General features: G+C 47.5%; 1 protein-coding gene across 2 annotated transcripts in view; it reads left to right on the forward strand.

The window, feature by feature from the left end:
* The first annotated feature begins 6857 nt into the window (after nt 1-6857).
* IGF2BP2 (insulin like growth factor 2 mRNA binding protein 2) overlaps nt 6858-12868 on the forward strand; it is a 60041-nt gene continuing 54030 nt past the window's right edge. The window contains exons 1-2 of one of the 2 annotated variants that reach the window (XM_081192635.1): nt 6858-7367; nt 8681-8741. In XM_081192635.1, the coding sequence (XP_081048761.1) occupies nt 7193-7367; nt 8681-8741 (236 nt within the window). In that variant the 5' untranslated portion in view covers nt 6858-7192. The remainder of the gene's footprint in view (nt 7368-8680; nt 8742-12868) is intronic. The other variant, XM_081192636.1, reaches the window with a different exon arrangement.

Genomic DNA, 12868 nt, shown 5'->3' on the forward strand with positions numbered 1-12868 from the left:
TGTACACAGACTAAAAATGCATATATTCCAGCCCACATATGTAGAATCCTAAAGAAGGTATACAAAAGGAAAAATGGGTTTGAAGAGGACATTTGTTGGCATCTGTCTCATGAGACAGGAGTGTGCTTCCAGGGGTGAAGTCAAACCGCTTTGTTAGCAGCACCAAAGTGACCTCCCTAGGGTACAAGCCCAGGCAGCATGTATGGAGGTCCTGGGCTGCCCAGATGGTAAGACCTACATCTCAGCCTCGCTGATGTGGTCCAAAGGAAAGCAGAGCAATATGTTTGATACCAGATTGGCTGCAGGAGTTGCCGGAAGCAGACATACAAGAAGCCAACCATCTAAGGGACTACACTCTGGATTTGGGTAAGGTTTACTCCTCAGCATTTTCTCCCAAGGATATCCCACAAGGCAGTGGAGGTCTAGGATCAGTTTTCCTTCTAGATGGGCTGCCGTCCCAGGGTAAAGAACCTCACCTGTTCCTCACTTCCTTCTACAGCATGTGCTGAAATCACCTTCTTGACCACAGAACCCACTTTTGGTCACGTCTGTTCAATCCGCCAGAGCCTATCTTTCCATGCAGAAGAAGTCCTTAACTTGCAAAGGGTCTGAGACCCATCCGCTACCCTCACCTGATTTAGCCAGCCAGTCAAAGCAGTTCCTGGGGTGTGGCCGCTGTTGTTACTAGGCGCCACAGGTGAGAGATGTGTTCAGGGTGAGGACCAAAGGGGGAGAAACTGCCCCAGAGGTACTGAAGGTTTAAAAGGTAAAGGATCCCTGGACAGTTAAGTCCAGTCAAAGGCGACTAGGGTGCAGCACTCATCTCACTTCAGGCCAAGGGAGCTGGCATTTGTCCATAGACATCTTTCTGGGTCATGTGGCCCAGTATGACTGAATCACTTCTGGCACAACGGAACACTGTGACGAAGCCAGAGCACACAGGAATGTCATTTACCTTCCTGCCACAGTGATACCTATTTATCTACTTGCACTGGTGTGCTTTCAAACTGCTAGGTGGGCAGAAGTTGGGACAGAGCAATGGAAGCTCACCCCGTCATGCAGATTCGAACTGCTGGCCTTCCGATTGGCAAGCCCAAGAGGCTCAGTAGTTTAGACCTCAGCACCACCTGCGTCCCAGAGGTACTGCCCCTCCCCTAACACCCCATGCACCTCAGGGAAGAGGAAAACAACGAACATAGGCACCAGTTCCTAAAGTTACACCATTCCATCTACTTTTGGCATTCACAGGTGAGTCTTGTTGCCTATGCAGCCAAAACAGAACCATCTATGGAGTAAAATACCAACAGGCTTGGGGAACATCAAGGTTGCCAAAGCACAAAAAGGGGGATAGATAAAAGGAGAAGAGACAGCAGAAACAGCTAAGTGAGAACTGGGCATGCTTGGTGGTCATAAATGGTGACTTGGATGGGACAAGGGGCAGGGGAACAATTTACTGAAAGAAAGTATGAATGCCTAACTGGAACACTGAAAGTAGCACTGAACACTGCTAGATTTTCAGGTCCCATTTGTAAGCCTCATAATCAGTTGCAGAATTCCTAAAACCGTCTACTTCTATCGTGGATTCTACATTTCACTGTTGCAGTGAAATAGGTGGGCCACAATTCATTTCCAGAGCTCACATGGCTGGTACATCCCCAATATTTTCAGAAGCTCACATTTTTAGCTGATCTAATACATGGATTGAGCAACATTCCAGATCTTCAGCATCTACTGTATATATTGGGCAGCTTCTTTAGAGCACCTTGCTGTTCCCATTCTTCTTGGAGATCAGGGGTGAGGACCCTTTCTGATGGGCCAGATTTGTGCTTTATCTCCCCCCACCCACGTAGGCGGGACCACACCTACGTCAATCATTGGTGGTTATCATGCTGACCACCTGTCTTAGTTTGAGGACAAGAATTTATTTTGATTACTGGAACTGAACTGAGCTCACAGTCCTTCCACACAAAGTTCAATTCCTAATTATCCCAACCATGCTTCATTTCAGCTGTCATAATTTAAAGGGGGAAAGGGCGGGGTGAGAGCACATCCTAATCTATATTCTGCCTACATCTGCAATAAGTGTACCATTATCACCTGCAATTTCTCTACCTTTTTGCAAAGTGTGGAAATGCTCTGTGCAATGTGCAGTGCTATTTGGGTGACTATTGGCATGCACTAGATTGCTAGCAGCACATAGATTTCATGCTCACATAGCGCACTCTTGTGGTGTTTCATGAGTCTGGCAGCTGTAGTCTGGCAGTCACTCCTAGAGTGACTTGAGCTCATTGTAGCAAAAAAATAGACTTACCATCTCTGTAATTTAATAGCCAAGGAGGAGTCTCTGCCTAGAGAGTGCTGGGACCAAAACCAACCTTGGAAGAATTACCCAGTACAGTAGTACAGTGGTACCTCAGGTTACAGACCCTTCAGGTTACAGACTCCGCTAACCCAGAAATAGTACCTCGGGTTAAGAACTTTGCTTCAGGATGAGAACAGAAATTGTGCGGTGGTGGCAGGAGGCCCCATTAGCTAAAGTGTTACCTCAGGTTAATAGCAGTTTCAGGTTAAGAACGGACCTCCGGAATGAATTAAGTTCTTAACCGGATGTACCACTGCACCTCAGGTTACGAACTTAATTCATTCCAGAGGTCCTTTCTTAACCTGAAGTACCACTTTAGCTAATGGGGCCTCCCGCTGTCACTGCGCCACCGGCATGCGATTTCTGTTCTCCTCCTGGGGCAAAGTTTTTAACCCAAGGTACTACTTCCAGGTTAGCAGAGTCTGTAACCCGAAGTGTTTGTAGCCTGAGTTGAATCACATAGGTTTCATGACCAATCAGTCAAACATGAAAAGAGGAATTAGCCGAAACATTGTGTAGTTCAAAGCCATACTTAGAAAAGAGATTGGAGAAGTTTTGGGAATGTGGCAGCAGTTAGCAAGTTAGCAGTGAACTACAGGAGATGCTTTGCATGCACAAGGTCCCTGGTTAAATCTCTACCATCTTCAAGTAGAGCTAGGAAAGAACCCTGTCTGAAATCCTGCAGAGCGTGTGTTAGTCATTATAGACCATGCTTGTTCCCATAGTAAACTGTAAATTTTATATATATAAAAATATGTTGTGGAATATTGACCCAAGCAAGTATGAAGGCAACATTCTGTACTTCTGAATATGGAGGAAGAAGTTGTGGACTGGATGGATTTCCTAGAAACAGCTGTAACCCTTTAAGAGAAAATCTGCTTTATTATAGGTTTTTACAGGAGTAAACTGGGCTGGTGGGAATAAAGGAATATTTCATCGGTAGATCACCTCCCATACAACACCCCACATATAGAAGCCAACTAGACTGAATCTTTTACAAGTGCTCCTCTCCTGGAGCTGCCCAGTTCTTCTCCTCCATAGTATCTGGCAGCAGTGATGTAAGCTGCCCCGGGGCTGTGCCAGGCCAGACACATTCTGGTGCTAATGGTCCTGTGCCACATCGAGACTAGTTTTGTTTGATGGTCACTGTGTGGAGCTACTTGGAAGCCTCCGAGCTGGTCATTTTCTGCAGCAGTGTCTTGCCTTGCAGAGATCAACCTAAAGTTTCCCACATGACAAGGCTTGAGTTGCAGTTGCCTTTTTCCAATTTGAGGTCTCTTCTTCCACCAGGCTACCAGATGGGAGCCAGGGTTAGCTCTGTGAGATGTCTTTGGCCCTCTCCCTTGCTTAACAGTTGATTCCCTCATGCAGGAAGCAAGATGCCTCACTTGTCTGGAGTCTTCTGGTCTGGTGACACTGTGACAGCTCTATTCCACACAGTGGTATTCAAACCTTCTCCAGTGCTACTTGTGGGTTGTCCATGCATGCTTCCTCCCAAACATGTAGCGTAATTTTAAGAAAACCTTTGTCCTACACAAGCCACAGGTGATGGCACTGAACCTCTTGACAAATTGCAATTCAGCATTTTCACTTTGCAGCCTCCTTTTGTTCTATTTCAGAAGCTGATTTGGGCTTAAAAACAAGGCATTAAATACAATGCATACAAACTTTGTTAACACACATATACTGTAAAGACAAAATAAAAATAAAAATCGGGTAACCATGTTGGTTCATTACTGGTGGTGGGGAATACCAAAAAGCAATAGCAGTGTCACACTTTCAATAGGGCTGCAATCCTATTCAAATTTACAAGGGAATAAATATATCCTGTTGAACAAAGTACTGACTTTTGTATAAGTATGCAGAGGATGGCACTGCTCATTATCTGCTAAGTGCCTCCTGCAGTTCCTCTTAAGATCCTTACAAAATGCAGAGTTGGTCTTTTCTATTTGTCTAACAAGCAAATAAGAGGATGATATTGAGAGGGGGAGAGCCACGTATGACACCTTGTGCTCCTTGGAGAAAAGGTGAGCCATGAATGCAACAGTCAATAGACCAGAGCTTTCCAAACTGTGTTTTGAGACACATTAGTATATCTGCTACAGTGTGCAGGTGTGTCACATGAACGCTCCCCACATTCCTCCCAGGGCTGGAAATGGGTTAGTTTAACCTCCGGCTTGCTAGTAAAACTGATTTACTGTGCTGCAAAATTATGCATGTCTAAGAAGTATGTCACCAACATGAAAAGTATGGAAAGCTATGCAATAGATAAACACTTTCTTTGGGATGTTTCAGTAAAGCCTTATTTTTTTTAATGCAATATTATTTTATTTAAATATCCTTTTCTGTTATCTAGAAAAGGGTCAAAATAAATGAAATATTTCTGATTAATAAGTAGCTAGAGGCAATGAGCACTTAGTTATTAGTCTTGTGATTTCAGTTTATATATATAACTGAAAACATAGTCCAATTGTTTCTTGGTTTAAGGTTGGTTGAGGACCTCAACTCTGACTCATCCATGGTTCCAAGGCCATGTCTGCTCAGTGGGCAGATCCAATCTTTCTGCAGCATAAAATGTATTTTTGAAAAATGTTTTGAAAAAGAAGAGGGGAGGGGGAGGTTTCCTAAAAAAGTAATAAAATAAAATAGCCCAAGCCTAAGCTGCCTGGGAAATACGTGCAATCTACTCTCTTGGCCCTAACAGAGCGTTTGGAGCCAAGAACCAACTTCAGCATCATAACACAATCCCCTTGGGCTGTGAAAGATGTCTTTCACAAGCTCACTCGGGATGAATGGGAAATGCACAGAAACACGAGGCGCATCGTATCTTCCATTCATCTTTCGGAGCCTGCGCAGAACTTCGTTGAGCCCTCCTCTCTCCTCGCCAACGATGCCTCTAACTTTGGCTCCTCTTCCGAGCACCTTGTGGCTAATCCCGACAGACATGAATAACGGGAAGGAGATGGTCCGTGCAGCGGATCCGACCGTGACGTCGCCACGAACATCTTTAAAGGTGGGCGGAATCGCGCCGCCGCGTTGCTTTTATTTACCCAGCCAAGAAGTTCAGGGGAAGCGTCTCCTGCACCGAGGGGTAGTTGTGACAGAGGGGCTTCACAGCAGACAGGACTGCTGAGCCTTCTGCAAAGGGGAAATGGAAACTCTAGGAACGTCCGCCTGCCCATTCTAGCCACGGATTGTCACTACTGACCGGCAGCAGCTCTCCAGGGTTTTCCACGCAGATCACTTTCCCTGCCCTACCCGGACATTGAACCTGGCGTTTTTTGCTAGCAAAGCAGATGCCCTCTCCCCTCACTGAACTCGAGCCCCTCTCCCTTACACGTGGCCATCATCGTGCTTCTTCTGCCACTGCTGCTGCTCATTCATAGACAGGATAGCCAGGCGCCACCGCCGTCTTGAGAGCGGGGGGGGGGGGCATCTTCTTCACAACGCTGCTCTTATTTCCCCAGCTGACGCCCTTGTATCTCGGTGAGGAGCCTTTCAACACAGTCGCGCCACCATCCTGAGCGCATCTTCCCATGGAAGTCAACAGAAACTGCTCCCAAGTAAACGCCACATGGGATCGAGACGGTAGTGTTTAAGCAGGCTCTCAAAATCGCACTGACTCCGGTTTCACTGGAGCCCAAACACCTCCGTTCTAATAAATCGTCCCAGATGAGCCCCTGGACTTGGGCAGAGTTTCCCTACATCGAAAGCGGAGCTGGGAATCCCCGGACGTGGACGGGGCCGTGTGAATCCGGAAGTGGGCGAGCAGGAGGTAGAGCGCGGCTTGCCCGCAGGACTGCAATCCTTCGCCTTTTCTGATAGGCTATAATCGCTAACAGAGACACCCAGACAGAGAGCGCGCGAGAGAAATCTCACTCAAACCCAGCGGAGAAACGTGGGCTACGGGGGAAAGTCGCGCTCGCTTTCAGAATCCTGTCAAAGCAGAGAACGTAAACAAGGCTTTTTGTTGCACTCCAAGGGCATTCAGACTTAATAAACACATCCGCACGTAAACATGACCCGCTTGTCCTGTGACTGGGTAAAACTAAGTCGCCCTGCGCTCACGCGCACCCAACGAGCGCGCGCGCAAAAAGTTGCCAGTTGTCTTAGATCACAATCATTACGATCATCATCATCATCATCTGGGGCTCTTTTACGATCTGGCTCGTGTATGACCCGAAAAAGCATCGCTTCTTCTTGCAACTCCAGCGCCCCCGCCGCTGCCGGGAAGAAGGCTTGCCCGGGACCGCCGGCCTCGGCGTGGGCCAGGACTACTACTTCCTGCCGCCTCCGTCCGCCGAGAGGCGCGCCGAGTCTCCAGGCGGGAGCGAAGGCTTTGCCCGCTCGGCTCCGGGGCTGCAACCCCGCGCGGCACGTGGCCACGTGCTCCGGGCGAAGAGGAGAGGAGAGGAGCGAGGGGGCGGCGCTTGCTTGGCACTCGGCTCGGCTCGCCCAACGCGCCGCTCCATCCATCTCTCGGCGGGCGCCCGGGCCAGGTCTGCACCAGACGCGCTGCCTCCTGCCGGTCCCGGGAGTGGGAGACGCGGGCCCCAACGACCCGGAGCTCGGAGGAGGGTCCGCGTGGGGCTGGGCTGGGCTGGGCTCCGCCCGCCCGCCGCCCGCGCGTTCTCTCGCTCGCTCGCTGCCCGCCCGGCTGCGGGGCGCTGTTGAGAGCGGCTGGAGGAGCGCGCTGGGCCGGGCCGGCTGGCGGGGAGGTAGTGGCTTGGGTGGCTCCGCTAGGTAGGTGGGCGGCCGACGAGCAGGAGGGGGCGGCCGCGGCGGCCTCGGCTTCGCTCGGTCCCTCCCCCCGTCCCGAAGAGGCGGACGATGAACAAGCTCTACATCGGCAACCTGAGCCCGGCCGTGACTGCCGAGGAGCTCCGGCAGCTCTTCGGCGACAGGAAGCTGCCCCTCACCGGGCAGGTCCTGCTCAAGTCCGGCTACGCCTTCGTGGACTACCCGGACCAGAACTGGGCCATCCGCGCCATCGAGACCCTCTCCGGTAAGCCTGCAGGCGCGGCGCTCCGCGTTGGTCAGGGGGGCGTGCGCGAAGACCGCTTACTTTGCTCCCACCCCCGGCTGCCGTCCCTTCATTCCCCCGGCTTGGTTGAGGCCCCTCAGAGCCCGCGAGGCAGCTTGCACGGCCAGGGGAATCCCCGCTCGGGCGGGAGTCGGTGGCGGCGAAGGGGCTCCCAGCTTGACCCAGACCGCCTCCGGCGATCGGGGGTCCCTGCCGACCGATGGGGTTCTCTCTTCCCCTCGGAGGGCGATGCTTCCTTGGGAGCCTGCGAGCCGGTCCCCGCGCCCCGTGCGCCCCTTTCCGTTCGCCCCGCGCGCGCGCTGCGCTCCGGCGAGCGGCCCGGCGGGCGAGGGAGGGATTTTTCGCTGATTTTTTTCTCCGATTTTATTGAGCGGCTCCCGGGCGCTGGGGACGGCTCCCTCCAGCTCTCGTGGCACCCACTAGATCTCGGGCACCTTTCTACGAGGTGCCCTGTCCCAACTCGACGGGGACCCGGAGCAAAGAGCTCGAGACGTGCCTGGGGGCCCGAGCGACGCGCAGCCCTGGGGCCGGCAGCTGCGCCGCGAGTGAGCCGAGCCAAGGCCGGAGCAGCCGGAGGGGGGGATTGGCCCAGCCCCGGGAGGGAGCCCGGCCACCGGGATTCAGTGGGCCGGGCTGGAAGCCGCCGGGAAAGGCCGGCCGGAGAGCAGCGCGCAGTCCGGATGGCCCTTCGCTGATGCGCGCGGCCGGGCCGTTTCTTGGGTGGAATCGGGGGGCAGGAAGATCAGGCAGGGCGAGCTCACCCACGCAAGAGCCCTTCGGCGTGGGGATGAGCTGCCCGGCTCCTCGGTAGTTCGCGGGGCATTCATACGAACAGTGTGGGGTAGAAGGCTTCGAGCTGAGGGGGCGGTACTGGAGCCGGACGCGCAGTATTCTCCCGCCTCGGAGTGCGTGTTCATGTGAACGCTCCCAACTTTCAGATCAAAAGGACTGAGCCAAGGAATAGGTCAAAAGGATGGTTTCACGGGCAGAGGGAGGAGTAATTCCTTTGGGGAAAAGGAATCTGTGCCCCCCACGCCTACCCCGAATATAGATGCTTCCCTCACAAAGTGCTTAAAATCCTTTCAGAGCTGGAACTTACTTTCAAGGAGTTCTCACCCCAAATCTGATGCCTGATGCGTCGTTCCCCACAGTCCTCGCTCTGCCGTGGACTGTGGCGAATCAAGAAGTGTGCCACCCTCCCTCAGCTCTAGTCGAGTTTCATTTCTGAGCAGCACAACGCTTCCACATTTCTATTTCTTTTCCCCACTTTTAAGGTAAAGCGGAGTTGCATGGCAAAGTCATGGAAGTGGATTATTCTGTCCCTAAAAAATTAAGGTAAGTACTTTCATGTTCTTTTGTTTACTACAGTCGATTTACTCATATGACCCAGAAGCAGAGCAAGGTTGCGTCACTTAAGTTTAGGCTGTGGTGCGGTATGTTGTTTAGTAACTAGCTGCATGTTTGCCTCTCTCTCTTTTTGGTGCTTTTGAGTCGTTTTCATTCTTGAAACCATCAAGTGTTTCCCCCGGTATGGATTCGGTTGTGAAGCATTGTTTTCAATGCAGCAACTTGATAATTTCTTTGAAATGTCATGATGCCTTAACAAAAGGCTTCCTGTGACGTCTTGAGAATCCATTTATAGTACAATCCTGCACACAACTGCCTGGAAGTAAAACCCTAGTTGATGGGGTTTTTTTGGGGGGGCAGGGAGGTTTGCATTAAAGTAAACATGCCTAGGACTGCAGCCATTATGTTGGCTAACATTTTTAGCAATTCATTTAGTGTTCCTATGTTGACCAGCCAAACGTTTAGCTGGAAATGAGCAAGCCCATGGCATGCCCTGCAACTCTTGGTTTGTATTCAGAGCTCAAGAAGTGTTAAAAGCTACTTCTTAACTTTCAATCTACACCTACCTCACACTCCAGAGATGGGAGATCTTTGTTGCCAAAGGACCTTACCACACAACCTGTGTGACCTGTACTCCTTTGGAGTAGTTTGGGCTTTTTTATGGATCCATGGCAGAAGTGTGATTTTATGTTGTTGTTGTTTAGTCGTCTTAGTCGTGTTCGACTCTCTGTGACCCCATGAACCAGAGCATGCCTTGGAAGCTCTCACTTTCTTCTCAAAGGTTCCCCTTTTTTATGTCCATGGAGTTTTCTTGGCAAAATACTGGAGTGGATTGCCAGTTCCTTCTCCAGGTGGATCACATTTAGTCTAAACTCTCGGCTATGACCTGTCCATCTTGGGTGGCCCTGCACGGCATGGCCCATAGCCTCTTGGAGTTATTCAGGCCCCTTCGCAGACAAGGCAGTGATCCATGAAGGGGTGTCATTTTATATGGGGTGTTAATGTTGCCTTCTGATTTAGTCTTTGTTCTGGTTGCTGTGTAGTATTTCATCATCTGAGGGTTTTTCTCTTACTCCATGCAAAGCACATTTAAAAAGTTCTGGTATTTTAGGTTATTATAATGTATAAAGTATGGTGTTCCTGATCTGTAGAATTCCAACTTGCTTTATGAATATTGCTGCATAAGCAACTGTTCTTTTACCACTGCAGCTGTCTAACACATAAGCACATAAGTTCTGCTGCAGACTGTTTCCAAATCTCTGACATAATGGGTGAAGGGCTTGTGCTTGTGGCCTTTCTCTTTTTTCCTTTCCTTCCCTCTCCTGTAACTGTCATTCTTCATCACAAGCAATGTAGCAAGCCTTTGTAGTACACGGGAAAATTAGTTATACCAATACCCATTACTGTTGAAGGCTCTGACTTCATACCTGCTTTGCATCAGGGTAGTAAAATTTGCTTTGCATTTGGGAGGGATGCAGTGAACATGCAGTTCCTGAGTGTGTAGAGACATTTATTGACTTCCTGAGTAGTGTGCAAGCTTTAGACATATTTTTGAGGTTCTGTTTAAGATATAGCTTCGGCATGTTAATTTCTCAAAATGCACAGTTTAGTTTTAGGATTAAAAAACCGAAGTTAAAACTGGTGTTTGAAAAGAAGTATTGTATGGCATTCCCTATAGATGCCTTTAGTTAAAAGAAACTACTCCAAAGTTTAAAAGAAATAGTGCAGAAATATGATAAATGTTGTGTTTGAAATATTTGTACAGTGGTGCCCCGCAAGAAGAATGCCTCGCAAGCCAAAAAACCCGCTAGACGAAAGGGTTTTCCGTTTTTCGATGTGCTTCGCAAGACGAATTTCCCTATGGGCTTGCTTCGCAAGACGAAAACGTCTTGCGAGTCTTGCGATTTTTTCCGCTCCCCCCCTTTTTCTAAGCCGCTAAGCCTTTAATAGCCGCTAATAGCGCTAATCCGCTAATAGGGTTGCTTCGCAAGACGAAAAAACCGCTAGACGAAGAGACTCGCGGAACGGATTATTTTCGTCTTGCGAGGCACCACTGTATAGAATTTTGGTAGTGTGATAATCAAGTGGAGAGAATATTTAATGTGAGAAAACTTATGCAGTCCGGAACTTGTTACTCAGATCATTTGTATGAGTAGCTTCAGAACATGAGAAATGCCATACCATTAAATGAAATACTATTGTGAGATTACATGTAAGCTGCATTCTTGGTGTTAGTCTGTAGCAGTAAAAACACTGATTTGTAACAGCTGCTTAGAAATTCTAGACTTCATACTGACATTTGTACCTTAGTGTTTTTATTATTTTCCACATAACTAATTGTAACGTCCTAATTTTGTCATGTGCTATATGGAAATAAACTCTGTTTGATCACAGTGTTGTTGGTAGGTGTTAAATTGGTAACAGTTCTAAGTGTGCAGAGTATACTTCTCATTGGTAAATCCTCACTCCCAGTGCTTTTTTCCCCTAGGGGTACGCATACCCCTAAACATTTTGTGAATCTTTGTACTTTTGTCCATTTATTGTATTAATTTTTCCCAATTTGAACTATAAAATGGTGATTTTCTTGAGTCAAAATTAGAGTTCCCCTAAACATTTTTAAAGGAAAAAAAGCACTGCTCACTCCTAAAAATGTTGAATGCTAGATAAAGAAAGCCAAGCTAACGCAATTCTGTGCATGCTCACTCTTACTTTTGAGTTGTCTCTCTTCAGTGGAGCTTACTCCCAAATAAGTCAGCACTGGATTATGAATGCATCAGAAAATTTTGATTATTTTCTTTTTAAATGCATAAGTGGCAGAAGCTTGTCACTCTGTGGTCAGTTCCAAATATTTGCTACACCAGCAAGTAAACAAGTTTAGGATTGGATATTCTGATTGCTATTTGCAGAACATGATTTCAGGTAGTTAGACTGGTGCAAATATTTAGTGTCATGATTAGCAGCTTTTCACCCAATTAGTTCTGTTTTTCTAACACAACACTTGTTTTAACTTTTTACTATGAAAAAATAAAGCCACGAGAATGGCAAATTCTTTATAATATTAACATTGGGGGGGAGTTGAAACAAGGGAGACAAATTAATAAAATTATATTCTAATACCCTTACACCTGCCTGTCATGCCTAAGAATTCTGAAGGTTAATTGTCCTATAATTAGTTGTAATCAATTTGGAGAATGGGAGCTATCTATATGTTTCAGTAGGACTATTACAATGCTCCTTAAGGTTAAATTCTCAGAAGTTGAATGCACGTCCATCTCCAAATTTAGTCAGATCTCGGTATGCATCAAACAGCTCCAAAAACACTTGAACACAGTTAGCTTTCTAAATGTTTTCATGGGCTTTGTTGGGAAAGCTGGTTGTGTGTAGACATGGAGATGGTTCTGGGACAACTTTCCAGATCAGATGTCAAGATATGGTCATCTTTAATTAGAATGCAAAAATGTTTATATTAATAAACACCTTTCACACCATGGTAAGTTAAGTACCTTTCACACCATGGGAAGTTAAACACAGCTTGAGGATTTTCTCTTTTTTATATAAAAAAAATGGTTAGATTTTGTAACGAGGAGTCATTTTTCGCCGCTGTTTGGTAGGATTCATGGTCAGGTTTGGACTGAATGTTTAAATTCACAAGTGTGTGATTTACCTGTCTGATCAAAATATAACTTGTTAAGGAAACCTGCTTTGTATGACACCTCAAGCTACTCTCAATGCCATGTTTTAAATTAAAATTAATTGCTGCTCAAATCCATTTGGATTTAAGCCTACTATCTTAAACTTTTTAAAATGTCTGTTCCATCCATATCAGTAAAAAAAATAACACCCAAAGCTTATGTCACAATAAATATGTCCATTTGTAAAGTGCCACATTTTGGTATGTGTGTGTATTTTGTAGCAGATTAGCTCTCTACAGTTAAAGCCAGTGAGGCGTATTTCCAGTTAAACATGCTTAGGATTTGCAAGAGAGAGTAGGCTGCAGATATGGTGTATTTAAGTGGGTTATATAGCTTTGCCTTGGTGTATAGTAGTGCCTCATTCTTTCCACTCTTGCAGTAGAAAACAAAGTTTTCAGAAAGGAGCAAGAATGTGAGGATTCA

The sequence above is a fragment of the Podarcis bocagei genome (genome assembly GCF_964188305.1).
Source record: "Podarcis bocagei genome assembly, chromosome: 4".
NCBI classification, from domain to species: domain Eukaryota; kingdom Metazoa; phylum Chordata; class Lepidosauria; order Squamata; family Lacertidae; genus Podarcis; species Podarcis bocagei.